This window comes from Delphinus delphis, chromosome 13, assembly GCF_949987515.2.
Source record: "Delphinus delphis chromosome 13, mDelDel1.2, whole genome shotgun sequence".
NCBI classification, from domain to species: Eukaryota; Metazoa; Chordata; class Mammalia; order Artiodactyla; family Delphinidae; genus Delphinus; species Delphinus delphis.
The window spans coordinates 6392089-6419080 of record NC_082695.1 but is presented as its reverse complement, the minus strand read 5'-3'; the positions used below and the strand labels follow the sequence as shown (position 1 = coordinate 6419080).

The window sequence follows — 26992 nt, the reverse complement described above, 5'->3', positions numbered from 1 at the left end:
AAGGCGCTCCGAGCCCAGGCGCTGGACGAATGGCACCATGGCCGGGCCCCCGCGGCCGGCTTTCACCCGCCAGCTGTCGGCTTTCCACTCTCCTGCGGCGAGGGCGCCTTCCCCCGCCGTCCGGAACTTTGCGACTGGAGCACGGTTCCGGGCGGGGCTTGTTGGCGAGCGGAAGCGGAAGTGTGCCAGGGAGGCGTAGTACTGGTAGCTGCGGTGGCGGAGCTAGCCATGGAGCACGTGACGGAGGGCTCCTGGGAGTCGCTCCCGGTGCCGCTGCACCCGCGGGTGCTGGGTGTCCTGCGGGAGCTGGGTTTCCCGTACATGACGCCGGTGCAGGTACCCGGGGCCGGGGAGGTGGGCCCTCGGTGCGCAGGGGGCAGCTGGGGAAGGGGAGGTTCAGGGCGGGCCCGGCAGCCGCTTAATTGGATGCGGCCGGTAGGTGTTAGGACTCGCATCCTGGAGTTTTTACTCCTCCGGCTGGGACTTTTGCCACGTCTTTCTGCTGCGCCGACTCGGGTGATGCCAAGCTGGTTAATGATCGCCAGGCAGAGGCGGCAGGCGGCGGCTCACCTGTGCCAGGGTCTTCACCGCCCCCCACCCCGCCCTTAGGTGCTGGGACCCAAGTGCCTGGTTCGTATTCTCCCCCTACCCCCTCTAGCTGTGAGACCTTGGGCAAATGGCTTAACCTCTCTGTGTTTCATTTCCTTTCTCTGTGAAATGACGAAAATAGTATTACCAGAGGGTTGTTGTGGAGATTAGCTAAGACAATTTGGGGCACATCATGGGCGCTCAATAAATGTTACCTGCTGTCATTGTTATTATTACTTGGGCTAAGTGAAGTGTCCTGGTCCAGTTTATTCATTTATTCAAGAAATTTCTTGAGGACAAACTACGTATTGGGTAATTTTTTCTAGGCTCCAGGGATTTTGCAGTGTTGGTCCCCACTCATGGGCCTTGTTTTCTAATGCCCGAGAGAAAGGGGTAAAGGAATAAGGTAATTTCAGCTGGTGATAAGTGTTGTGGAGGAGACAGTGACAAGAAGGTACAGAATAGGAGATAAGATAGGGGAGGCCTCTCGGAGGAGGTGTCATTAAGCTGCTACCTGAATGAGAAGGACCTGGCTGTGGGGTGATTGGGGGCATGATATTCCAGCAAAGAGAAATGCCCGTGCAAATGCCCTGGGGCTGGAAATGAGCTTGGAGGAACAGAAGGAAGGCCTCTGTGGCTGGAGCAGCATGAGTAGTGTAAGAGGTGAGCAAACCGGGTGCCGGATCTTGCAGGATCTTCCTTGTAGGAGCTTGTATTTTATTCTAAATGCAGCGGGAAGCTGTCTTCCATGGGAAACTGTGCAGAAAGGGAAGGGATGTGACTGCGGCGTAGAGAATAGACTTTAGAGGAATAAGAGGAGAAGTGAGGAGGTCCATTTGGAGGCCACTGTCAAGTTAGAGGTGATGGTGGCGTGGAGTAGAGAGGACGCAGTGGATATTGAAAAGTCAATGTTGGGATAGCTTTAGGGCTCCTGAGGGGCCAGATGTGGGGTTCATGAAGAAGGAATCTACAGGGACCCTGAGGTTTTTGACTTAGCAGCTGGGTGGATGGTGGTATCATTTATTGAGATGAGGAAGGCTGGGAAGGATAACAGGCTTCAGAGGGAAAATCAAGAGGGTTCTGTTTTGAAATGTTAAGTTGAGATGTCCATAGGCTCCTCAGGAAAGGTGTGGAGGAAGCAGGCAGTGCTCTGTGCCATGCCTCGGGACTGTAGACAAGACCCAGTGTCTGCCATTGGAGTCGATGGTCTAGGTGCTGTCCACTATGGTAGTCACTCACTTGTGGCTGTTGAACACTTGAAACATGGTGAGTCCATATTGAGATGTGCTCTAAGTGTAAAATGTACAGGGGATTTTGAGGACTTAGTGTGAAAAACAAATGAAAAATCTCATTCTTTTTTTTTTAAATAAATTTATTTTATTTTCGGCTGTGTTGAGTCTTTGCTGTGCGTGGGCTTTCTCTAGTTGCGGCGAGCGGGGGCTACTCTTCGTTGCGGTGCGCGGGCTTCTCATTGCGGTGGCTTCTCTTGTTGCAGAGCACAGGCTCTAGGCGCGTGGGCTTCTGTAGTTGTGGCACGTGGGCTTCAGTAGTTGTGTCATGCGGGCTCTAGAGTGCAAGCTCAGTAGTTGTGGCGCACGGGCTTAGTTGCTCCGCGGCATGTGGGATCTTCCTGGAGCAGGGCTCAAACCCATGTCCCCTGCATTGGCAGGCGGGTTCTTAACCATTGTGCCACCAGGGAAGCCCCCCCACCCTGTTTGACAACCCCAAATGTCTTCAGACATTGCCAAATGTTCCCTGCGGGCACAGAAATCACCCAGGCTGAGACTTACTTGTGTTGAAGCAGTTAGAAAAGTGCTACACGTGCCGCAATGGGTGAGCTCAGGCTCTGGGGACCAGGAGTGGAGTGTGGTCCTGGAGGGGGCGACCTTGAAGCCAAGACCTGAGTCTGCTTCAGGTTCAGCTGCTTGTTGCTGCAACCAAAGGGCCAGGCCTCTTGTAACCCTGTGGGTTTTCTGCGGTGTTTATAATTAGAGGGCCTATTTAAATCGTTGTTTTGTGATACTAGAGCTGGAAGGAACACAGTGTCTTCAAACCCTTCTTGGTCCAGAGAGGAAGAGTAGGCGAGGCAGGGCTAGAACTCAGGACCCCCAAATCCCAGCTTGGCTCACTTCCCCTCCATGCCATCTGTGTAGACACCGCTGCTGTATTACCTGTGAGCTGACCCCACTGGGGCCCCTGTGGGTGACTGTAATCGGAGTCCAATTTGTTGTGGGGTCCAGTGTGACCAAGGCCAGCCTTGTGTTCCTTGGGCTTTGGGCCTCATCGGTGGAGTCACGGCATCCCCTAACCAGTGCTCTGCCATCTCTCTCTTCAGTCTGCAACCATCCCTCTGTTCATGAAAAACAAAGATGTTGCTGCAGAAGCGGTGAGTACCTTGTGTAAATGCAGCTTGTCTTCCTGTTTTCCTTCCAAAATGAACTGTGAGGAAAAGCAGACGGAAACTTTCTGCCCTTTGCAGGTCACAGGTAGTGGCAAAACACTCGCTTTCATCATCCCCATCCTGGAGATTCTCCTGAGAAGGGAAGAGAAGTTAAAAAAGAGTCAGGTGAGGAGAGCTAAACGGTTTATTTTCACTTAGTCATCGGAGAGTTCACAGTTGAGGAAGAAGCTGGTCAAAAGCTTGAAAAAATATAGAAGGAGAAAGTACAGTCTGTCCTCATTACCTGCAGGCTCTGTGTTTATGAATGTGCCTACTGCCTAACGTTTGTTTGTAGCTCCCCAGAGCAGCACTCAGTGTGCTGTCGTGCTCATGCCTGCACCTGTATGGGGCAGCGACAAATGGGAGTCGCCTGATGGCACTTTCCCAGCCGAGTCTCATCAGGGCGATACTGCCTTCTCGTTCCAGCTCTCAGGCTGTAAGCACGTGTCCTTTTCCCGGTCAACTTACTGCTGTGATTTTTTTTTTTTTTTGGTGATTTCACTGTTTAAAATGACCCCCAAACATAGTGCCGAAGCGCTATCGAATGTTCCTGAGTGCAGAGAGGCTGTGATGTGCCTTATGGAGAAAATACATGTTGCATAAGCTCCTTTTGATAGTGCTGTTGGCTATGAGTTCAATGTTAATGAATCAACAGTATATATTAAATGAGGTGTCTTTATTTAATAATTTAATTGAAGTATAGTTGACTTACAAAATAAGGTATCTATAAACAGAAATATGTGTAAAAGAAGCTTATGTATTGATAGGTCGACACAAATGTGGCCAGAGGCTTGCAGGAACCTAACCCCGTTTCCCCAGGGGCAATGGTCCAGTGTTCACTAACAGCGTATGTGGCCACTTTGTAGAACAGAACGAGGACTGACTATAATTCAAACTACAGTTGACCTTTGAACAGCATGGGTTTGAACGGTGCAGGTCCACTTAAATGCGGGTTTCTTTCAGTAGTGAATAACTATAGGTCTACACCAGCCGAGGTTGGTTTAATCCCTAGATGCGGAATTGGGACATGGAGGAACCAAACCGGTTGTATGGAGAGCCAGCTATAAATAATTTATGGATTTTCGACTACGCAGAAGTTTCACATCCCCAACCCCCACATCATTCAAGGGTCAACTCTCGATGTGTACTGTGACCGGGCATGACCGGGCACTGCTGAAAAAGCCCAGGAAGTGCTGTTTCTCTGGCAACCTTCGTCCATTAGGTGGAGGGTGCAGTCTCGTGTGAGTTCAGCTCTGCAAGCCCTGGGCGCTGCTAATCATGTGCCTTCCCCCGCGTGGGCAGGTTGGCGCCATAATCATCACACCCACGCGAGAGCTGGCTGTTCAGATAGATGAGGTCCTGTCGCATTTCACGAAGCCCTTCCCACAGTTCAGGTAAATGGGAGGCAGGGTCCCTGTCAGCCATGGGCTGTGATTTTTGCCTGACCTGCTCAAAGACACTTTTCTTGTTTTAGCCAGATTCTCTGGATCGGAGGCAGGAATCCTGGAGAGGATGTTGCGAGGTTTAAGGAACACGGGTAAGTTGCCTTGCTCGCTCTTGGCATTGAACCCAAGAGGAATCGACACATGATCTAGGCTTAACCGGAAACCCTCCGCTTCAGAAGCCCCCTCCCCACAAAAAGTTCTTTCTTCAGGCCAACCTCCCATTTTGCTCACGGGCTCATGATCTCGTCCCTCCCGTGGTGGTCCCTGACCTCGCCCCGAGCCCCAGACACACAGATGATCCACCTGTCTGCTTGGCATCTCCCCAGGCATCTCACAGCTGTTGCAAACGCGTCTACAACAGGAGCTTGGAATTTTCATCCCCAGGCTTGCACCTCGTCTGGAGCTTCCTGTTCATCTGCTTCCTGTTCATCCTGTTGCTTCTCCTGAAGTGAGGGGCCCAGCCTCAGCTTGTCCCGGCCCCTCCACTCCCCCTGACAGCCAGCTGGCACCATGTCCTCTGCGTTTTCTCTCCAGAGCGCGTCTCTAACCGTCAACCTTCCCATCGCCACCTCTCCTGCTCATTTCCCCCCTGGACTCCTGCAGTGGCTTCTCTGTCTCTCTCTCTCCTGTGTGTGTCTACCATTGCCCCCAATAGTCCACTCTCCGCGTAGCAACCAGAATGCCAGTCGGGTCATGTCACTCACTGAAAGCTCTTCAGTAGCTCCTCCTGGCCCTTGGGGTAGATCCTAGTGTCTGTCTAGGGCCTGTGAGCCACCACTCTCCACTGCTGCCCGCTTCACAGCCGGCCCTGCTGCCACAGTGGGCTGGCGTTCTCCCAGGTGCTGCACGTGCCAGGCTCTTCCGTGTCTCCAGGAGGCTCGGGAAAGTTGGGGTGGTGTCTGTCCGGCAGCATTTTACCTTCAGAGCCTAGTGAGGCGCTGAGCACATGGCTGGTGTTTAATAAACATTCGGAATGCGAGTTTGAATACGCGATGACCATCACTCCTTGGCATTTTATTGTCCCATGATGAATAAGGTTTGTAATGAGCAGCAATAGAATTTGTGCCCAGTTTGTCAGTGAATCTCAATAAAGAAAACTATTTTTCTTGAGCACTTGCTGTGTCCAGCTACAACGGGAGATACTTTGCAGCAGGGGTCACAGACTCGAGTTGCTACAGGGCTCAGAGGATAATATAAACATGTGAAGGGGGTGGGCGGGGAGTGGGAGGGACTGGCTAGTTCACGCCTGAGTACTCACCTCCCGCTGATCGCTGCCCACAGAACTCTGGGCTCAGTTCTCCAGGTTTTGAATGTTTTAAAAAGAATATGGAATTCCAGATTTCTGTGTGTTATCTCCAGGTTGTTTTAACTGTTGGCATGTAATTCACATTTAAAAAAAACAACAGAACTTTCCTGCAGGCCACCCAGTCTGTGGGGGCCACGTTTGGCTTTCAGTCTGCGTTTGTGGTCTTTACATAAAATTATCTCTAGTTCTGTTCACATTCTCATTTTATAGATGAGTGACCTGGGACCTAAAGTGGTTGAGTAAAGTCAGGGAGTCAGCAAACCCTTTCTGTAAAGGAGTAGATGGTAATTATTGTAGCTTTGTCGATCACACAGTCTGTGTCATAACAGCTCACCTCTGCTGTTATCGTGTGAAAGCCGCCAGAGGCAACCCATGAATGAAGGAGGATGTGTAATTACATGCCAATAAAATGTTGCGAAAACAGCTGAGTCCAGATGTGACCTAAGAGCCAGTTTGCTGAGCCCTGCCCTTGATCTCAGCCTGGAACCCAGACCTGTGCCCTCACGGCGCAGCCTTCTCTTCCCACTGTGGTGGTCTCCCTTCTCTTCGCTGGCATTTTAGATGACTTTTGCTGGGGGGAATACAAAACTTGGTGTTTGGAATCACAGAGGTCCCCGAGATCCAGCGAGTGCGGTAAATGTTAACTTTGTTTTCATAGTGGGAACATCATTGTGGCAACCCCAGGCCGCCTGGAGGACATGTTCCGAAGGAAGGCAGAGGGCCTGGATCTGGCCAGCTGCGTGAGGTCCCTGGAGGTCCTGGTGTTGGATGAAGCGGACAGGCTTCTGGATATGGGGTTCGAGGCGAGGTACTGGAGTTTGGACTTCGTGGGCTTCGGGTGACACAGGATGAAAGGGAGCTCAAGATGGAATTCCTTTATTACTCCATGACTGTCTCTATTAGCCACATGTGAATTTCTTTTTTTAAATAAATTTATTTATTTGTTTATTTTTTTTTTGGGTGCGTTGGGTCTTCATTGCTGCGTGCTGGCTTTCTCTAGTTGTGGTGAGCGGGGGCTACTGTTCATAGGGTACACGGGCTTCTCATTGCGGAGGCTTCTCTCGTTGCGGAGCACGGGCTCTAGGCGCGTGGGCTTCAGTAGCTGTGGCATGCAGGCTCAGTAGTTGTGGCTCCCGGGCTCTAGAGTGCAGGCTCAGTAGTTGTGGCGCACGGGCTTAGTTGTTCTACGGCACGTGGGATCTTCCCGGACCAGGGCTTGAACCCGTATCCCCTGCATTGGCAGGCGGATTCTTAACCACTGCGCCACCAGGGAAGTCCCCACATGTGAATTTCAAATCATTAGGTTGATTAATCCTTCAGATTCTACCACACAATTTAAATTCCATTTCTTATGTCTTTGATGTTCTTAAGATGTGTTTTCCTTCATGGCTTCTTTAAAAGTTTCTGTGAGTTTTAAAAAAGTAAGTAGCTTTATTGGGATATAATTCATATGTTACACAGTTCACCCATGTAAAGTGTACAGTTTCATGGTTTTTAGTCTCAAAAAATTTTGTCTTAATTTCACTCTTTTAATTGCCCCCCATTGTAAAAGTAAAATTATATGCTTACATTGAAGAAACCTTGGGAAAATGAGAGTATAAAGAAGAAATGAAGGTCGCCCATAATCTCACCTCCCAGTAGTAGCTACTATAAATATTGTGATGGTTTTCAGTCTTTTAAAATAACCTGTTTAGTATCATAAAACACCATTTTTTGATTATGCTGATAAGTGAGGGGTTAAGATGAGCCCTCTCTTTTTAGCATAAACACCATCTTGGAGTTTTTGCCGAAGCAGAGGAGAACGGGCCTCTTCTCGGCCACTCAGACACAAGAAGTGGAGAACCTGGTGAGAGCAGGCCTCCGGAACCCTGTGCGCATCTCGGTGAAGGAGAAGGGCGCGGCGGCCAGCAGCACGCAGAAGACCCCCTCCCGCCTGGAGAACTACTACATGGTGAGCGCTGGGTGGTCTCACTGACTCCTGCAGGCCATCGAGGAGGATGTAGGGGTCTAAGGTACAGCGTGGGAACTGGGGTTAACAGTGTCGTGTGCTTGAAATTTGCTAACAGAGTAGTTCTTCAAATACAAAAGGGAGCTATGTGAGGTGATCGGTGTGTTAATTCACTTGATTACGATAATCATTTCACAGTGTACGCACATGTCATCACTTCGTACACCTTCAATGTATACATGTATAGATTTTTAACGTGTAAATATGCTTAAATATGTACAATTTTTATTTGCCAATTGTACCTCAGTAAAGCTGGAAAAACTAAAACAAGTATTAAAAGCCAAAGCAATTTACTGAAAAAAGTTACTAATTTTTTTTGACTTGAACTGCTTTCAGTAAGCTTAGTTATGGTTTTTTTGGGGCCGTGCCGCACAGCACGCGGGATCTTAGTCCCCCGACCAGGGGTCGAACCCGCCCCCTGCAAGTGGAAGCACGGAGTCCTAACCATTGGACTACCAGGGAAGTCCTGTTTTTCCTTCTAAATGATCAGCTATAATAATTGTTTTAACAACTTATTAGATTTTCCAAGTTTTATCAATATGGTATACGGTGTTCCCACTGATATATGTTAACTCTTAGCAATTAAAACAAATAAACAAGCAAATGGGACTTCCCTGGCTGTCCAGTGGTTAAGACTCTGTGCTTCCACTGCGGGGGCACGGCTTTGATCCCTGGTTGGGGAACTAACATTCTGCATGCTGTGCGGCACGGGCAAAAAAAAAAAAAAATAAGCAAGCCAAAAATAAGTGCTCTAGAGACTGGCTTTCAGTTTTCTAGGAAACTAAATCTATAAAATGACACCCTGTGACACATTTTTTTTTTTTTTTGCGGTATGCGGGCCTCTCACTGTTGTGGCCTCTCCCGTTGCGGAGCACAGGCTCCGGACGCACAGCCCCAGCGGCCATGGCTCACGGGCCCAGCCGCTTCACGGCATGTGGGATCTTCCTGGACCGGGGCACGAACCCGTGTTCCCTGCATCAGCAGGCGGACTCTCAACCACTGCGCCACCAGGGAAGCCCCTGGGCACTCTTAAGTAATACGGACCCTTGGGTCCAATTCCACAGCTATGAATCGTAATCTGTATGCTGTGTCCAAGGATCTGCATTTTAAAGACCTCCCCGGGGGTGGTGTTATGGCCAGCATGGCGCTGTCTGCATGTTGGGGTTTGGGAGGTACTTACTGCACTGGGTGACTCCCTGTCCTCAGTTAATGACTTTGTGACTTACGTGTGTCAGCAGCCCAGGCTGATGTTTATTCTCATCTCGGTAGACTGAGTAACATTCTGACGAAAGTCTGTCCCTTTTCGTGGAGGAAATTAGATTCCTTAAAATTTAAGGTCGAAACTGAAAATAGCTATGGGGTTATTATTTTCAGCAAATTTGTTTTTATTTTATTGGTTTTCCTTTTTATTTTGTAGGTATGTAAGGCAGATGAGAAATTTAATCAGCTGGTACATTTTCTTCGAAATCATAAGCAGGAAAAACACCTGGTCTTCTTCAGGTAATACTTCGGGGGTTCAGCCACACCCAGAACGTGCACATGTGTGTAGCCTTCAGGTTTGGAATTCCCTTCAGGTTGTTTGTCTGTTAGGAATGTGTTTGGCTGCTAATGACTTCTGCAGCTCAAGCTGGAGAGGTTTATTTTTCTCCTGTAAAAAGAAGTCCAGAGGTAGGCAGTTCCTGACATTGGTTTCTGTCTCGGCAACGTCAACACCAGTGTTTCTTTAACTGTCTTGGCCTTTCCTTCCTGTAGGTCACCTCCTAGTTTTAAGATGACCACTGTGACACCTGCTGCCACGTTTGCATTGAAAGCAGATAAAAGAGGAAAGGCAGGGAGAGGGGGAAGGGCAGTGCTTGCTATATCCAACCCTTTTAATCAGAAAAGCAAAAGACTTTCTCAGACAGCCCCCTCCCAAGCTGACTTCTGCTTTCGTTGTATGGGCCAAAGGTGGGTCACCCAGCAGCCCCTCACTTTAGGAGATGGGAAAAAAACAAGTGGGTAGCTGTCCCAGCCTCTGTAGTAGAGGGAGGTGAAGGAGGAAGTGGTTGGGAGGGTGTTTGATCCACCAGCCTAGTGTCTGCCACACTGGGGTGTGTCCTGTTGTCAGAGCGCAAGATAGGAACAGTTGTGTGCATCCTTTGGGCTGTTTTTTTCCGCCTCCAGATATACCTGTGGTGTTGTCTTTTTGGCAATACCAAAATAATTTTATGTTTCTTTTCCATCCATCATGTCACCAATAAAATGCATTAGCTGTACTGTCCCACAGTTAGAAATACAACCTGGTGCACACACACACCACACACACACACACACACACACACACGAAACTGAAACAAAGATTTCATAAAACTGCATTTGACTAGGTGGGATGCATTCTGATGCTTTCTGTTCTGTTCTGCTCTAATTTTTTAAAAATGCTGGTTGGTCCAGACTCACTAAATTGATTTCAGAACCCACCAGATTGCCTTCAGGATCTGTGGGTTGTGACCCTAGTGTGCAAAACTGCTTTATTATGTACTGATGTGACTCTTGGTGGAAACTGGGGAATCTGGCAGCAGTCAGTTAGCCACAGGTGTTTAAGACAGGAGATTTAGACAGGAGTTAGCCCGAATTGGAATCCTGCAGCCTGGTGTAGTGGGAGAACATGGGAGACGGAATCACACCTTCCTTCTGGTTCTCTGCCACTCACTTGTACTGCCTCTCTGGACGCTTCAGGTCCCTCATCTACAAAAGGATGTGACATCCTTTTGGAATCCCTCAAATAAAAAAGGTGAACTTTATTAGAAGGGGGCTGTGTAGGGAGCTCACAGACTCAAAGAGAAAGTTGGGTGCACCGCCTCTAGGGAAGACAGGATCTGGGGGACCCAGATGGCCATCTCTTTAGGGCACAGCCTCATTGGGATGACCCTGCTCCAGTCCACTTTTGTCCTCGACTCCAAGTCCAATATCCAGGATAGAGGACCTGATAGGTATGACTTCTGCTGAGCCCTTGGGAACTGCACTGAATGGGGAAGAAGCAGTTCCCTGAAAGAAAAGCAGGAGTAAAGCTATATTTAAGACGTCATCGTTCTTGTTGAGAAGGACTCCTTCCGTTTAATTAGTTCCTCCGGGAGCCAGGGAGATCCCCTTGCTAGAACAGCTTTAGACAGGAGGAACACGTTGTTTGGGTTTTAACTCCTGCTGAAGGGGTTTTGTCAGAAGATTGGCCTTCCCCTGGCCGAGAGCTTAGTTGTGGATGATAAGCACAGCCATTCTCCTCTGCAGTCTCCTGGGACGACTGGGTGGTCCCCACTGCATCTAGTGCTTGCGGCCTCCCTCCCCCCATCGCAGGAGGACCAAGGCGGCCTACGACTCTAAGCCCTCTGTCCCCTCTCGCAGCACTTGCGCCTGCGTGGAATACTATGGAAAGGCTCTGGAGGCCCTGGTGAAGGGCGTGAAGGTAATGTGCATTCACGGAAAGATGAAATATAAGCGCAATAAGATCTTCACGGAGTTCCGCAAATTGCAAAGGTGGGTTGGCTTCCTTGGAGATGGCGGATCTCCAGCCACTCCGCTCTTTTGCAGGTCGCTCTGCCTCGAAACCCTCACATGTGTTTCCCTGCCTGGAACTCTCTTCCTCCTCAGCCTGGTTATCACATCTTCTCTGTATAAATATCCAGAGCCCCTGCCCTCTATCCTGACCCCATTACACTTTGCTACACTGACTTCCTTACTTATCTGTCAACTTCCCTGCTAGGTTGTAAGCTCCATAAGAACGGGAACCTGTGTGTTGTGTTCGCTCCCCCAGTGGGGCTTTGGTAGCTGTTTGTTGAATGACGGAACAGACAGGAGCAACCCTTAAAGGCTGTAGATTGTCAGCTGGTGGCTAGGCTGTAGGGAACTTGTGGCTCTAGTGATCATAACTTGATTCTGTTTGTGCATAGAAATAATACTTCTCTGTGTTTCTTAATCATTGAGCCTTCTGGCTATGTTAAAAGCAATCTTTTAGGCAAAGTGATAGAATTGATGGATACATGACAGTCTGGGAGGGAAAATTTCATTTGTTTTTTTAAAACGGCTGCAAAGGATTAGACCAAATACTGTGGGTTTTTTTTTTTTCTTTTCCCTCAATGGAAATATGCTAATTTAAAAAATCTTTTCAGTGTTTCCTCCCCACCTCTTTACAGATTTCACTCTCAACTTGTAAAGTCCTAGAGGTTCTTAGGAGGAAGAAAAATCAAAATGTTATTCCTGTATATTTGCTTCTGTGAGAGATTCTGCAACCTATGTTATTACTGTTATCCCTCAGTAAAGACTGCTTGATGGTGAGGGAAATAGTGGCCTCCTTACTCAGTGTGGTGTTTTCTCATTTTCTAGTGGGATTTTAGTGTGCACTGATGTGATGGCCCGAGGAATAGATATTCCTGAAGTAAACTGGGTTTTGCAGTACGACCCTCCCAGCAATGCCAGGTACAGCATGAGAGAATGTTACCCACTCTGTCTAGGAATCTAGGCTAATGAAATAGGAATCCTGAGGAAGAAAACATAATGGTGGTTGTCAAAACATTATGAAATAACAAAAATAGGGGAACTGGTGAGTTATCATTGATAGGTCAATAGTGATACTATATTATCACTGAAATTTCAGTCATTTTCAAATACTTTTTTTTTTTTTTTTTTGCGGTACGCGGGCCTCTCACTGTTGTGGCCTCTCCCGTTGTGGAGCACAGGCTCCGGACACGCAGGCTCAGCGGCCATGGCTCACGGGCCCAGCCGCTCTGTGGCATGTGGGATCTTCCCGGACCGGGGCACGAACCCGCGTCCCCTGCATCGGCAGGCAGACTCTCAACCACTGCACCACCAGGGAAGCCCCCTCAAATACTTTTTAATAGATCTTTTTAATTTACTTATTTTTAAATATTTTGGCTGCGCCACACAGCATGTGGGATCTTACTTCCTTGACCAGGGATGGAACCCATGCCCCCTGCATTGGAAGTGCAGAGTATTAACCATTGGGCCATCAAGGAAGTCCCTTAAAGTTCTTGCAGAAATGCACATGATAGAGTGTTTAAAGGAGAACAATATATACACCATATATGAAGATGTCAGTTATTATCTGAAAGCAAGCATATATTCCTGATAAATGCCTCCAAACATAGGAAAGCACCTGTAAATACAAACTCCTAAGCAATAGTTGTTACTTCCTGTGGGGGGGGGGTTCCTCATAGGTCACTTTTATTTTCTTTTTTACGCTTTTCATTGTTTTTCAGTTTTTCTACTGAGACTGCTTCCTCCTACCTATACCGTCAGATAGGCATAAATTTAAAAGTTTTATAGTTCATAGTAAATGTCTAACAGAACCCTCTCTGGTTTGCACGTGTACTTTAATAGCCAGCTCTTCTGTAGCACTAATAAGCGGCGGGTTGGGATGGAGCTCCTCGGGTCATTTTAGGTGCATCAGCCGTGCGGCTGCACGCCTGTGCTCTGCTCGGCCACCGTCACGTGGTGACCACGCTCCCGCTCCTTGTTGTTCACAGTGCCTTCGTGCATCGCTGTGGCCGCACAGCCCGCATCGGCCACGGCGGCAGCGCACTTGTGTTTCTCCTTCCCATGGAAGAGTCGTACGTCAGTTTCCTTGCAATTAACCAGAAAGTAAGCTGTCTTCCTTTTTCCTATGGAATGTCCAGTGCTGGGGTAGTTGAAAAAGTTCTTTTCCAGCAAGTGGGGTCCAGAACTTAGATTAGGGGTTGCAGCACACAGGGGCCAGGCTGGTGATGTCCGTGCGGGAACCTGGCTGGCTTTATGGCTGTATGGCCACTGCTCGGCCCCAGCTAAGTATCACTAGTTGGGAACATAGACCTATGTTACCATACTTTCCAAGCAGAAATCAGGATTGTTAGGTAAAATCTCATTTTAAACCTTGCTTTAAAATTTTTTAAATACTTTCTGGACCAAGTAAAATACTTTGCTTGGATTTGGGCTTCCAGGCCTCTGCTTTAAGATTAAAATGGATTGTTCTGCCTTTGGTTTTATTGGCACTGGCTCTTATGGGGTAGCCTTGGTTGGGGATGAGGTGATTCCAGCCAGAAGTGACGCTGTGGTCCCTATGCAGTGCCCCCTGCAGGAGATGAAAGTCCAGAAGAACACAGTAGACCTCCTTCCAAAGCTCAAGTCCATGGCCCTGGCCGACAGAGCTGTGTTTGAAAAGGGCATGAAGGCTTTTGTGTCGTTCGTCCAGGCTTATGCAAAGCATGAGTGTAACCTCATCTTCAGATTAAAGGGTAAGTTGGACTTCTTCACATAATTTTATCTCCGTCTGAAACATCTGGTGGTTTTAGAAGTACTACAAGTATGAAACTGCTTTGTTTTATAAAAACGTCAGGCCTTATTACTCAGCCATAAAAAGAAACGAAATTGAGCTATTTGTAAGGAGGTGGATAGACCTAGAGTCTGTCATACAGAGTGAAGTCAGAAAGAGAGACAAATACCGTATGCTAACACATATATATGGAATTTAAGAAAAAAAAATGTCATGAAGAACCTAGGGGTAAGATGGGAATAAAGACACAGACCTACTAGAGAATGGACTCGAGGATATGGGGAGGGGGAAGGGTAAGCTGTGACAAAGCGAGAGAGAGGCATGGACATTTATACACTACCAAACGTAAGGTAGCTAGCTAGTGGGAAGCAGCCGCATAGCACAGGGAGATCAGCTCGGTGCTTTGTGACCACCTGGAGGGGTGGGATAGGGAGGGTGGGAGGGAGGGAGGGAGACGCAAGAGGGAAGAGATATGGGAACATAGGTATATATATATATAACATTCATTTTGTTGTAAAGCAGAAACTAACACTCCATTGTAAAGCAATTATACTCCAATAAAGATGTTAAACAAAAAAAAGTCAGGCCTATGCCAGGTTTAATGTATTCTAAACATTTAAAAGAAAGTCTTCCTGGGAATTCCCTGGTGATCTGGTGGTTAGGACTCCGAGCTTCCACTGCAGGGAGCATGGGTTCGATCCCTGGTCGGGGAACTAAGATCCCGTGTGCTGTGCAGCACAGCCAAAAAAATAAATAAAAATAAAATAAAAGACAGTCTTCCTTGGGTTTGAGTAGACAGAATACACTGGCTGCTGAGTATTCCTTTTTAGTAAAAATGTAATTATTTTAATTCTAATTAAAATGAGCCCATTAGGTCATTTAGGTAGACAAAATTATATTGCTATGAATGTTCTGTGGGTTGATGCCTATAATCCTATTTTGGGTGTGCTAACTGCAGTGTTTTGGTTTAATCAGATCTCGATTTTGCAAGTCTTGCTCGAGGTTTTGGCCTGCTGAGGATGCCCAAGATGCCAGAGCTGAGAGGAAAGCAGTTTCCAGATTTCGTGCCTGTGGACGTCAGTACAGACACCATTCCATTTAAAGATAAAATCAGAGAAAAGCAGAGGCAGAAGCTATTGGAGCAACAAAGAAAAGAGAAAACAGAAAATGAAGGGAGAAGAAAATTCATAAAAAATAAAGCTTGGTCAAAGCAGAAGGCCAAAAAGGAAAAGAAGAAAAAACGGAGTGAAAAAAGGAAAAGGGAAGAGGTAAAGTTTGCATTTTTATTATTTAAATACTCAACTTAGAATTCTGAACAAGTTTCACTGAAGTGTAGTATATAGTTATCTTCTAATAGGAATTGCATAGGACTCTCAGATTTCTATACTCCCTTGGTGGCTTGGGTGGGGAATGCGCTGTTTGTGGAAGCTGATCTAAGCTAGTTACTGATTAAAAATTGCTGGTTTCACTTAGAACACTGTTGCTGAGAAATTCAGTAGCTTGTTGATCTCTTCTGTACTCAGGGTTCTGATATCGAAGATGAGGACATGGAAGAACTTCTTAATGACACAAGGCTCTTGAAAAAGTTTAAAAAAGGCAAAATTACTGAAGAAGAACTCGAGAAGGGGCTGTTGACAAGTGGCACAGGATCAGTCAAGACAGCAGATTTGGGGATCTCAGATTTGGAAGATGACTGCTGATTCCTGCCGCTCAGGCGAAGTGCACGAGAGCAACGGGAATGCCACAAGCTGCCCTGCGCTCGCAGATAGCTTGCGCTCGCGTGTACTGAACAGCAGAACTTCAGCAGACGTCCGGGAAGAACCACCTCTCCCAAAGCTGCTGTTGTAGACGGCCATGTGAGGGGTTTCACGCTCATGAATATTTTATGGAAAACATACCAGCCTTTGGAGTCTAACAGAAGAAAATGTAAATTAACTGAGTGTAAATAACAGATGTCAGTATTTATTTTGATGGGTTACTCAAAGAGCTCATTGTTCGGTGGCTATTTTATACTTAGTTTTTAACACAGAGATACTGATGTAGACTTGATTTTAGGCCTTTTAAAATTCCTCAGTGTTTTCAGGCACCTGATCTCCCTGGATGTCCTTCTCCCTGGACTTCAGTTCTCTCTTTGATGTACTGTGCAGAACCCCTGCACAGCCCCCAGTACTGTTTTATTGGTGAGTATCTGAAAAACAGAGGAAGCAAGTCATTCTGGAAAAGAAAATAATTATGCCTTCTGTTGAATAAACTGTATTTCATTCTAACTGTGCCTTAAGTGTGTGAAGGTGGCTGCATAGTGTCTTTACCAAGATGGACAATACATTTGGGCCTGGGGTCAGCTTACAGTACCGATGCAACGCCATATCAAAATCTTTCATACAATTTGAAAAGATGCTGAATTGTTCCCAAGAACAATTTTAAAAAAGCTGTTCAGGACCCAAACATGTTTAAAGTCACATCTTTCCCAGATACAGAATTAAAGTTTGCAAATATTCTGGAAGGCATCTTCGTAAGTGGTGAGGCATGTAGGATACTCCTGCCAAAGACGCTGTTTCTGTCTTGGGTTCTCATGTTAGTTTCCACTCTGTTTGGCTTGATTCTTTTTTTGGAGATGACAGCCCTCAGCTCATGTTCACTGCTGGAAGCCTGATGCAGCTTCAGCAAGTGTTTCCTGCCTTTCTCACACGGCACCATGTAGCCTGCATCCTGGGCGGCTGTTGGTTGCTGGAGGGGCGCCTGGCCGCAGTTAGGACCCCTGCTCTCTTAGGCCTGCATGGCTTTCATTGATGCTTCTGGCAGATAAGTCTGGAGTGTGGGGAAGATGAAGGGAGGGGGACGCGGCACATCTTCTTTCATCAGTCAAGTAGCCAATAATCTAACTTGTATTTCTGGAAACTGGAAATGAATGAAAGTGTCTGGAAACCATAAGCACAATTTAGGTTGGGTTCTAGGGGAACCATGAACATATTTTAGATGGGACTGAAATGAATAAAAAATTCTCCAAGACATATGATTTTAAGTCCTTAGTCGATAAAATTTCATAAAAAACAATTCAGTTTTGGCCTGGCTCATTGAGGGGCCAAGAGGCTGCTCCCAGCATCAGCTGTTCGCCGGCAGGAAAGGGCCCGGCTGTTACAGATAGAGCTTGATGAGTTCGTCGCTGACTGCTGAGGGCGTCAGCACCCCCAGGTCTGTAAACAGCAGTGTGATTAAGGAAGGGGAGGTGTAGTCGACCCACGGGTGCTCCTCTTTGAGATCCTGTCCAGTCTGCGTGGACTTCAGAGTATCTGCCTTGTACTGAGGAGACAGGAAGCATACGTTAGTCTGCCCCACGTGTTCAAGGCTCTGAACTGGAGAGGCCTTGGCCTGACCAATTAGTGTGCTCCTGCCTCAAAGTGCTCTCTGGAAACGGGGGGAGGCCAGCTGTGCAGCACACTGGCGAGGGGGATGCGTGTGGCTTGGGTGAGCAGATCATTAAAGAAAAACTTAAGCCACGTGTCCCCTCACTGGTGTGCTGTATTAACTCCTCCAGACCTCTCAAGACAACCGTTTAGAGCATTTACAGAGTGCTTACTAAGTGCTAGGCACTGTGCTAAGTTCTTCCCATGGATTATCTCAGAATTGTCATAACCCTTGTGCAGACAACTGAAGTTCACAGAGCTTACAATGAAAGGACTTGCCCAAGGTCACGTGGTTAGTAAGTGGTGGAGATGGCAAGTGAGCCCAGACAGCTGAGCCAAAACTTCGACTATTACCAGTTTCCCCTGCCTCCTTGGCCTGTATCTAGTGCTTAACTGAATGAGAGACAAAGACTTAAATTCTGGGGACAAATTAGGCTGTTCAACAGCCACCAACTTACCTTTGTATCCTGAGTATTGGAAAAAATAGTGGGAAGTGAACAACTTAATGGAACATTCTTAGCACTGCATTTTTCTTCAAAGGTTTCAGTTTAGACTCAAATACCCCTTCAAATATGTAAAACTCTTGCCTTAAACTTATCTGGGACATCTTGCTGGTTTAGTGGGAAGAGCCGTACAAACTTGAAACTTTCTGCAACAACATAAAAAGGCTTGTTCCGTGCTTTGGCACACACAGCCATCTGGTTGGTTCCAATCTGGGAAGTCAGAGAAAAGCGGAGAAGGGTGAGATCTTATGGCATATCTGAAGTGGAAGCAACAGAAAGTATATGAGTGAACGTAATATATGTACTTCTGGCTTTGGAATTACAGAAGACCTTTAAAAAAGAAAACACGTTTCTCCAAAGATATACAAATGGTCAATAGACACATGAAAAGATACTCAAGATTCTTAGTCATGAGAGAAACACAAGTCAAAACCACAATGGGATACTGCTTCACATCTACTAGGGTGGCTATAGTTAAAAAAACAAGTGTTGGCAAGGATGTAGAGAAATTTGGAATCCTTGTACGTTGCTGGTAGGAACGTAAAATGGTGTAGCTACTGTGGAAAACAGTTGTGGCAGTTCCTCAAAAAGCTAAACACAGAAATACCATATGACCCAGCAATTCCACTCCTAGGTATATACCTCAAAGAATTGAAAACAGGAACTCAAATAGGTGATCGTACACCGTGTTCACAGCAGCATTAGTTACAATAGTCAAAGGATAGAAACAACTCAAGTATCCATCAACAGATGAATGGATAAACAAATGTGACGTGGTACATTATGCAGCCATAAAGAGGAATGAAGCACTGACACAGGCTACAATATAGATGAGCTTTGAAAACATCATGCTAAGTGAAATAAGCCAAACTCAAAAGGACAGATATTGTATGATTCCACTTATATAAGGTACCTAGAATAGGCAAAAATCATGGAGGGAGAAAGATTAGGGGATGGGGAGAGAAAAATGGGGAGTTTTGCTTGATGGTGACAGTTTGGGGCGATGGAAAAGTTTTGAAGACAGGCAATGGTGATGGCTGCACAACAATGTGAGTGTTAATTAATCCCACTGAATTGTACACTTAAAAATGATTAAAATGGCAAATTTTTATGTTATATATTACCACATACAACAAACTATCATGAAATCTTTCCATGTTAAGCAACAGATAAATTTTAAACATTACACTGATGTCAAATATGCTCCATTAAAAAGAAAAACCAACCAAAAGCTAAATTCCAGTTAAAGCATGTTTTGAAAAAATATAAATTACTTTCTCCTAATTTACACCAATCAGTCTCCAAAGCAGGAAGAAATCTGAACAAAATTTGACCGCTGCAATGGCTCATGGGAACTGGGAAGCCATTGGCTGCAGTGGTGGAGTCTTGAAGCTAAGCAGGGTTAGAGGAACGAATCGTTAACAATACAGTGCTAGCTGGATGTCTGAGGTCAGTGATGCAGCTCCACGCCCTGAGCAAGGGCCTGCGGAGAACTGATGCTCCTACCTTGTTAATGATTCCTCCGTTTTCAACAACTCCTTCAGCACCAACAATGACAAGATCCACTTTCTCCATGATGTAGCTAAGGAAATTAAAAACAATTTTTTAATGCTCCCTCTTCTTTGCTCTTCTTAGTAGGAACATCGCCTGCAAAGATTAATACTCCATTTTCACCAAGGTAAGTTCCTCTCATAACTTTCTTCCAAAGAGCACTGAACTCATGAGACAACCCCTGGCACTGTTACCGGTTCTGCTACAGGGGCACCAAGACCTGTTTTGGTCATGACACCACAATAAGACGTGTAACTCACCCTGCCACCCAGTAATGTACATGCATATGTGTGTAGCTGAAGCAAGGATTTCATGACCCGGCATTTATCCTTACTACGTGTGGCACATTCTGTTTTCCTTTCTACATTAATACAAACAAAATTTAAAGACCTGATGTGATCTGAAGTTGGAAAAAATGTTATGTAATTCAAGAATCTTGCAGGTAGGCTGAAGGCCAATCTACCTTTTGAAATGAGCAATTAGGGACTTCCCTGGTGGTCCAGTGGTAAAGAATCCACCTTACAATGTGGGGGACGTGGGTTTGATCCCTGGTCAGGGAACTAGGATCCCACATGTCGCGGGGCAACTAAGCCCGCGAGCCACAACTACTGAGCTCGTGCGCCTCAACTAGAGAGAAGCCTGCGTGTCGCAACTGAGACCCGACGCAGCCAAAAATAAATAAATAATACATAGATCTTAAAAGAAAATAAAATGAGCAATTAGTAGAATTCTTTAAAATGTTTACTCTTAAACACATTCCTAATTTCCTTAATCATCTCCTTATGTGTTTTCTTCCCAAGGGATTATTACTCCTGTTTTCTCTTGGGAGGCACGCTGCCAATCCATGGAGCATGTCACCTGGGCTTTAGGAGTGAAGTTGCACAGGTGAGACGAAGAATCCCAGAGTGCCACTGAGGGCAGCCCGTGTCTTCAGATGAAGAGGGAGCACTGGTCACATGTGCTGACCTGACCTCTGCACCTTGCTCTTAAAATGCACTATGAGACTGCCACGTCAATGACTCCCCCTCTCCCTGACATCCTACGGCCCTGTCTGTACACTATCAAGGCCTTATCATGAGCTTGCTGGTTTAGCCCAGCTATCAGTTAAGAGGCGGGACGCCGCCCAGTCCAGTTTTATGAACGAGACTCAAACCTTCCAACTGGAAGTGCTGTTCCAAGCCACCCCTGGGAGTGGGCGAGGAAGAGTAATTGTGGCGGGGGAAGCCAGGCACTTACCCAACAGCGGCATCCAGTACGACAGTGACGGGGACACTGAGGTGGCAGAGGGCTTTGGCCATTTTCTTACTGAAAGTGACAGTTTGAGAGCATTAGAAAAAAGTCCAGGAAAGTCCCACAGTGGTGTATGGTGAGTCACTTAATTTGGACAATGATAAATCACTTTAGCTGGAAACTCAGTTCAAGTAATGGATTAAGGGGCACATCCTGAGACTTTGGACTAAGGAAACAAGAATTTGGGTCCTTTAGAAGGAAGTATGTGTTTTAGGAGAACTACGCTCTTGGGGATACAAAAAGATATGTAAATTCAGAAAAAAAGCGTTTTTCTTTTATTATGTTCTGGCTAGATATGTGGTGAATTATCTATTCCTTGATAAAAATCTTTCAATTGCTGTTCCTCTGACTTAAGTACTAAATAAAACCCCTAGATCCTGTACTGTGACCTACTTCAGATTCATGGTGATTTTTCTTCCAGGGGCAGGAATGGGCACTGTCAAAGGCAATGCTGACTGATTGGCAAATCAGGGGCCTATTCTGGCTCCTCTTACAATGGATTCCAATCCTCAGTTTGCTCTTTAAAAGGACGGCTGGGCTCATAACCAAATGGAAGGATACTTGCCCTGATAAATCAGGCTGTGACTCTGTAATGTACACACTGAAACGCTTCTTGGCCGCCACGGCTGCTTCCAAGACTCTCAGGACCACTCTGGAGTAGGCGTGAGTTAATATTCTCTGTGGGCACAGAAAGCTCTGTCAAAAGGGCAAGCTTCTGGCAATCACCCATACTCTATGACCCTCTGATGCGTGTTCCTGGTACCCTAAAGCTTCTCCGTATGCTTTCTCACAAATCAGCTGTAATCAGAAAGGAGATCCTTGATAGTACACTGAGTTTAAGCCCATATACAAGCTGAAAAAGTTTTCTGCCGGAGGAATATATTATGGGTCTCCTCTTCTCGTAGCAAGCGCAGAAGTGACATCTCCATGTGGTGTTACTCAGATACAGAAGCCTTTATATCTGAAGGCTCTGTTAGGTTCCTTTGGGTTGGCTTCCCTAATGGTTCGCACTCTTGGGCATACAGGCACCAGGCAGGTAGCATAAAGGAATGCAGGGGGCCGGCTGGGGCCAGCAGCAGAGTGGAAAGGCTGAGCTCCAGCTGTTGTCATGTGGGCCCACTGTGGTCAGATCATCTGGTGTTTCTAGAGGCGCTGAAAATCCAATATTTCAATGTTGGCTAATTTTTAAAAACTTATAAACGCTGTTTGGGGTAAACACAACCCATCTGTGGACTGGATACAATTTGCAGATACTTAGATGTAATCTCTGCTCTGGGGAATAGAGTGCAGAGGACAGTGTAAGCAAGGAGGAGGGATGTAGCTCCCTAGCTCCTTTCTGGGCCTCGCCCAAGAGCTTGTTAGAAATGCAGGTTCTCAGGCCCCACCCTTGGCCTACTGAATCAGAATCTTCATTTGAAAGATCCCCAGGGGGTTCATCTGCATGTTCAAATTTGAGCAGCTGTGCTGGAAATTTAGCCAAAATAGCACCGATGCGGGTGGTTATTACACATTCAACTCCACTAGAGCAAACGAATCCTGCAGCGCGTCTGCAGAAGGAGAAGGCCTCGGTGGGAGGCAGTCACAGGCTGGCCTCCACTTGGCCCCAAAATGGCTTTGTTTGCAGCTGGCTTGCGTACAAGTTCCACTCGCATCTATTACGTCATTTATTTAATAACATACTCCAAAAAAAAAAAAGGCTTCAAAAATTGGGAAAGGGGTAATAGACAGTGGACAAGAGTCCAGATGCAAGTGAATACTTTTATGGTCGATGGAGGCTTAGATGGCAAAAGAAGGCGTGCTGCCGGGAGAGGAGACGTCATAAAAGTTTTACGACCCCTTTGCTGGGAGACTGACTTGATGTGCAGCTCCCGTCTTTCCTCACTCAGCTTATCAACACTTGGTGGTATCTCTGTAAGAGCGTTTGGAATGAAGATGAAAAATCTCAATCCAGTGCTAACATTCAGCAGGAAGACAGTCAGTATGAACCAATGACAAGAGCTGTGTTAATTTAATTCAGATTAATTTAGTACATATCCAGTAATAAAAAATACTTTTTTTAGTAAGACACCTTATCAAATCAAGAATCATCCATGCTGTCCCAGGGTTTTTCTCTGCCTGTTTAAAATGACAACCGCCTATGATAATAATATCTACATTTAGACAGTGCTTACTATGTGCCGGGCATAGTGCAGAGTCCTTACACATACCATCTCATTAATCCTCACAACACCCCTATGAGGTAGGTGCTGTTATTACCCTTATTTAACAGATGAGAAAACTGCAGCACAGAGAGGTTAAGTAACTTGTCCAAGGTTACACAGCAAGTAAGTGGCAGAGTCAGGATTTTACCCCAGGAGTCTAACTCCAAAGTCCTTGCTCCCAATCACCACACATGATCAAGATCTACTCACCGCCCCATCTTTGATGAAAGTATGGCACAGATCTGCAATTTTATTTCTCGACAGTGATGTTCTCCTGAGAAAAATCTCTCCCCGCTCAATCATGATCTTTTTACATTTGGAGTAATCCTGGGAAGAAAAGAGCAAAATGAGGTGAAGGGGAGGATCCAGATAAAGCTGAGAATATTTGTGGCCAAACAGAGAAACAGAGAGGTAACCGAGGAGCGCAGGGGCTTACGGAGTATTCCAGGGAGGTAAGGCTGATGAAGCGCAGGAAGAGCTCCCCGCCCGAGGACACGGCCACAGAAGAGTCCACGCCACACAGGGTTTCTATGGCACTGGTGAGATTCGCTCTCAGGCCCTGGAGTGTCTCCCCTGGAATGATCACATGAGGAATGTGACGTTCATTTTTGACCCTTGATGGGTCTGTGATTCACTCACTCATTCAACCAGTGTTTACTGGGTGCAGGCTGTATGCCAGGCGCTGTTCTAGATGCCAGAGATACATCAGTGAACGTGACAGACAGGGTCCCAGCTCTGACGGAACTCCCTTTCTAGTGGGAGAGGCAGACAGTAAACAAGCACACACAAAGAAATCAACAATTACAGACTGAAATGAGGACAGAAAAAAGCAGAATGATGAGAAAGGTGGAGCTACTTTAGACAGAGTTAACACGGGTGGTCTCTCGGAGTGCAGGCCTAAGCAGAGACCCGAGTAAGAAAGGATCCAGCCGAGTAAAGATCCAGTGGGAAAAGTCTCAGATGCAGACTATTAACGCAAAGGTCCCAAGAAGGGAATAAACTTGGTATGAGAAACAAAGAGAGGCCAGAGTGAAGCACAGCTCAGTGAGGGACAGCATAGAAGGAAATTAAGTAGCAGTGACAGAAGAGGTCTGCGGGGTGGGGTAGGTAAGGCTTAGGTGTTTGGATTTTTTTTTTTTAATACTTATTTATTTGGATGCCCTGGGTCTTTAGTTGCAGCATATGAACTCTTAGTTGCAGCTTGTGGGATCTAGTTCCCTGACCAGGGATCCAACCCGTGCCCCCTGCATTGGGAGTGCAGAGTCTTAGCCACTGGACCACAGGGAAGTCCCAGGTGTTTGGATGCTATTGTAAGTGCAATGGGAAGAGGCTGGAGGTTGTCTTAGAGACATGCATCTCTAGGCCAGCACTTTAGATTAAAGAACACTTTATTATTTTTATTGTTATTATTATTATTTTGTTTATACCCAGATGCTTACATTTAGGATGTCTGAATTAGTAGTAATCACAATGATGACATTAAAACCAGAATTTATACTGGAACATTCTCTACAGCAACTGCAAAGAAACTTCCACAAGACAGAAGCTCAATAAATCCTTGTAAAGCTCAACTATTGCTATAATTTAAGCTTCAAAGTTAACCTGGTATAATATGGTCATTCTTTTTTTTTTTTAATGTTTTTTTCTTTTATTTTTAATTCTTTCTTGAATTCTATCACTACATTTCTGTTTTTCTAAATCTGATTTATATTATGTCTCATGTCTTGTACCATTTAAAAAAATTTTAGCTCATTGTAAAATAGCGTGTTATGTTTTTTTTTTTTCTGGTTGTTCTTTTTTTGGAGGTTTATTTATTTATTTATTTATGTTTTGGTGTGATTTCATTGTCTGCAGGGATGTTATTCTCATTCTGTCTTCCTTACAGTAACTTTTATGGCGTTTGGACACAACCATTTCATTTTTAAGTGAAATGAGTTTTCCTGAACTTTTAGAAAAAGACTTTGTTCAGTTGTCTTTTCTAACCCCACAGAGCTCCCTCTTCCATTGTTTTATGTAGTGTTAAAAAATACAGTAGCTTGCCTTCTGAGATTTCTTGGTTCTGTTCTCCTCCCCAAATCTTTTCTGGACTTTCTCTTTCTTTCTTTTCCTTTATTTTTCATTACTCCAACCTTCTGCAATTTTGATTCCACTCCCCACTATTCAGTGGGGACCCTGGCAGGAAGAAGCCCTGGCAGGTCAGTTTTGAGAAAATGCAGGATCTATGCTGGTCTAGCCCCTTCAGTCCATCTGGCTGGCTCCCTGCACTCACCTGCTATTGTAGTGAGAAGAACCACAGCATCCCCCCAATTTCAGCTGCTACTCTCAAAGTGAGACGGTGCACCTCAGATTGGGACTTGAACCCACATGCCGGGACTCGAACCCGGCCAAAACGTACCATCTTCCAACTGAGATCACACACCTGGTTTCAGGACTTAATGAAGCTCAGGTTCTTGATGTCTCATCACAGAAAGAATTCAGTGAGAGACAAAGTGATAGATAAGAAGTGCATTTATTTAGAGAGAAACACACTCCACAGACAGAGCGTGGGCCATCTCAGAAGGTGAGAAAGGCCAATATGGTCATTCTTGATTCAAAGTATATTTCATTGAAAGGAGACCCATTCAATGATAACTTGAGGGCTCTCTTCACATTAAAAGGACAGAAAAAGAGGGAGGAGCTGAGCTTGGGGCTGCATTACCTTATGTAGGCACACATCCGTCTCTCACTTGCTACACTTCTAACAGTTATGAGCAGACTTTCCTAACACCTGGAGTGATGGAGGATGACCGTCTTTACCTTTATCTCTCCTCAAGTATTCCAGCAAAGTCCGGATGGCAGCTACTGCTGAGGCCATGTCAGGATCTTCTTTCATCTGAGACTTAAAGTATTCAATTAACTCTGGGAAGGGAGAAAAAAGTGATTCATCAAATTCATTTAGCAGGATAGACGACCAGAGAGCTTATCAATGACTGTTGACTTTAAAAAGCAAACTAATTTAAAAAATATTTTCTTTGCAGGGTGTTTGGCTTCAGGGGCACCATAAATGTTGACGGGAACAGATATGACATCACTCTACTATTTGCAAACTCTTTCTCTCTCATTTTGCAAACGCTAGCCATGTACAATGGCATAAAATTTAAGCCCCATCAAAAGGTAGTGAAAGGTCATTCTCCCCCTTATCCTAGACCCCAAGTCCGGAAAGAATCCCAGAGCCAACCTCCTTACCGATTTCTCCTGCACCCTCCAGTCTATGCCAAGTCAAGCGTATTCACCTACATACATATGTACATGTATGTGATGCAGAGGTCCACCCTGCTCGTATTTTTTTTTTACATGAAAGGTACTGTATACACATTAGTTTGCCCTTCTTCTTCACTTAATAAAACACCTTGATAACCACATTAGACAAGCAAATCAAATACGCCTTTCTTTTAATTCTAGTACCAGATCCAACAGGGCAGGGAGTCTTACTTATACTTCACATATGAGGAAATCAAGACTGCGAAGACCTGCACATGCGTCCGAAATCTCACTTTTTTGGACGGCACTGGAAAGCGTGGGGAGAAGGGGTGTCCGCGGGTACCCCCAGGACCCATTCCCTGGATACAGGAGCAGCGAGTGGTTTTAGTTGTGACTAGAGGAACCACATCCAGCCAAACAGCCTGAGCTTGGAAAGTGACCTCTCCCGCAGCCCAGTCTGGGCGTGCGAGGTGGAGGGATCCCTGCGCGGCTCCGCTTTAGGCCCAGCAGGCCCGTCGCGTCCCAATTTACCCTTGTCGTCCATGGTGCCCTCTGGACCGCGGGGCCCGAGGGGCCCAGAGCCGCCCGCGCCACTTGGATGGGTCCAGCGACCGCGCGGGCTCCGAATCACAGTGACCGACAGCGTACAGCACGGCTCTGCACGGCTCTGCACGGCTCTACACTCCACTTCCGGCGCCTTGGGGGCGGGGCTGTGGCT

General features: G+C 46.2%; 2 protein-coding genes across 4 annotated transcripts; one reads left to right on the top strand and one right to left on the bottom strand.

Annotated features, from left to right (window-relative positions):
• The first annotated feature begins 204 nt into the window (after positions 1-204).
• Positions 205-16053, top strand: DDX55 (DEAD-box helicase 55). Of its 3 annotated transcripts, none has more exons than XM_060027914.1 (14): positions 205-336; positions 2924-2974; positions 3068-3154; positions 4331-4422; positions 4503-4565; positions 6438-6587; positions 7541-7730; positions 9205-9287; positions 11166-11297; positions 12144-12236; positions 13304-13418; positions 13879-14047; positions 15061-15353; positions 15609-16053. In XM_060027914.1, exons 1-14 carry the CDS (start codon positions 229-231, stop codon positions 15783-15785), a joined length of 1803 nt encoding a protein of 600 aa, XP_059883897.1. In that variant the 5' UTR covers positions 205-228; the 3' UTR covers positions 15786-16053. The 3 variants fall into 3 exon arrangements, with proteins under 3 accessions (XP_059883897.1, XP_059883898.1, XP_059883899.1); XM_060027916.1 differs by lacking the exon at positions 205-336 and adding an exon at positions 476-630; XM_060027915.1 differs by lacking the exon at positions 12144-12236.
• A 287-nt stretch (positions 16054-16340) lies between these two features.
• On the bottom strand, positions 16341-26954 carry EIF2B1 (eukaryotic translation initiation factor 2B subunit alpha). Its single transcript, XM_060027917.1, has 9 exons — positions 26806-26954; positions 25831-25932; positions 23471-23607; positions 23245-23361; positions 21395-21511; positions 20780-20844; positions 19499-19574; positions 18077-18202; positions 16341-17385 (listed from the first exon to the last, which is right to left on the bottom strand). Exons 1-9 carry the CDS (start codon positions 26816-26818, stop codon positions 17221-17223), a joined length of 918 nt encoding a protein of 305 aa, XP_059883900.1. The 5' UTR covers positions 26819-26954; the 3' UTR covers positions 16341-17220.
• Positions 26955-26992: the final 38 nt, after the last annotated feature.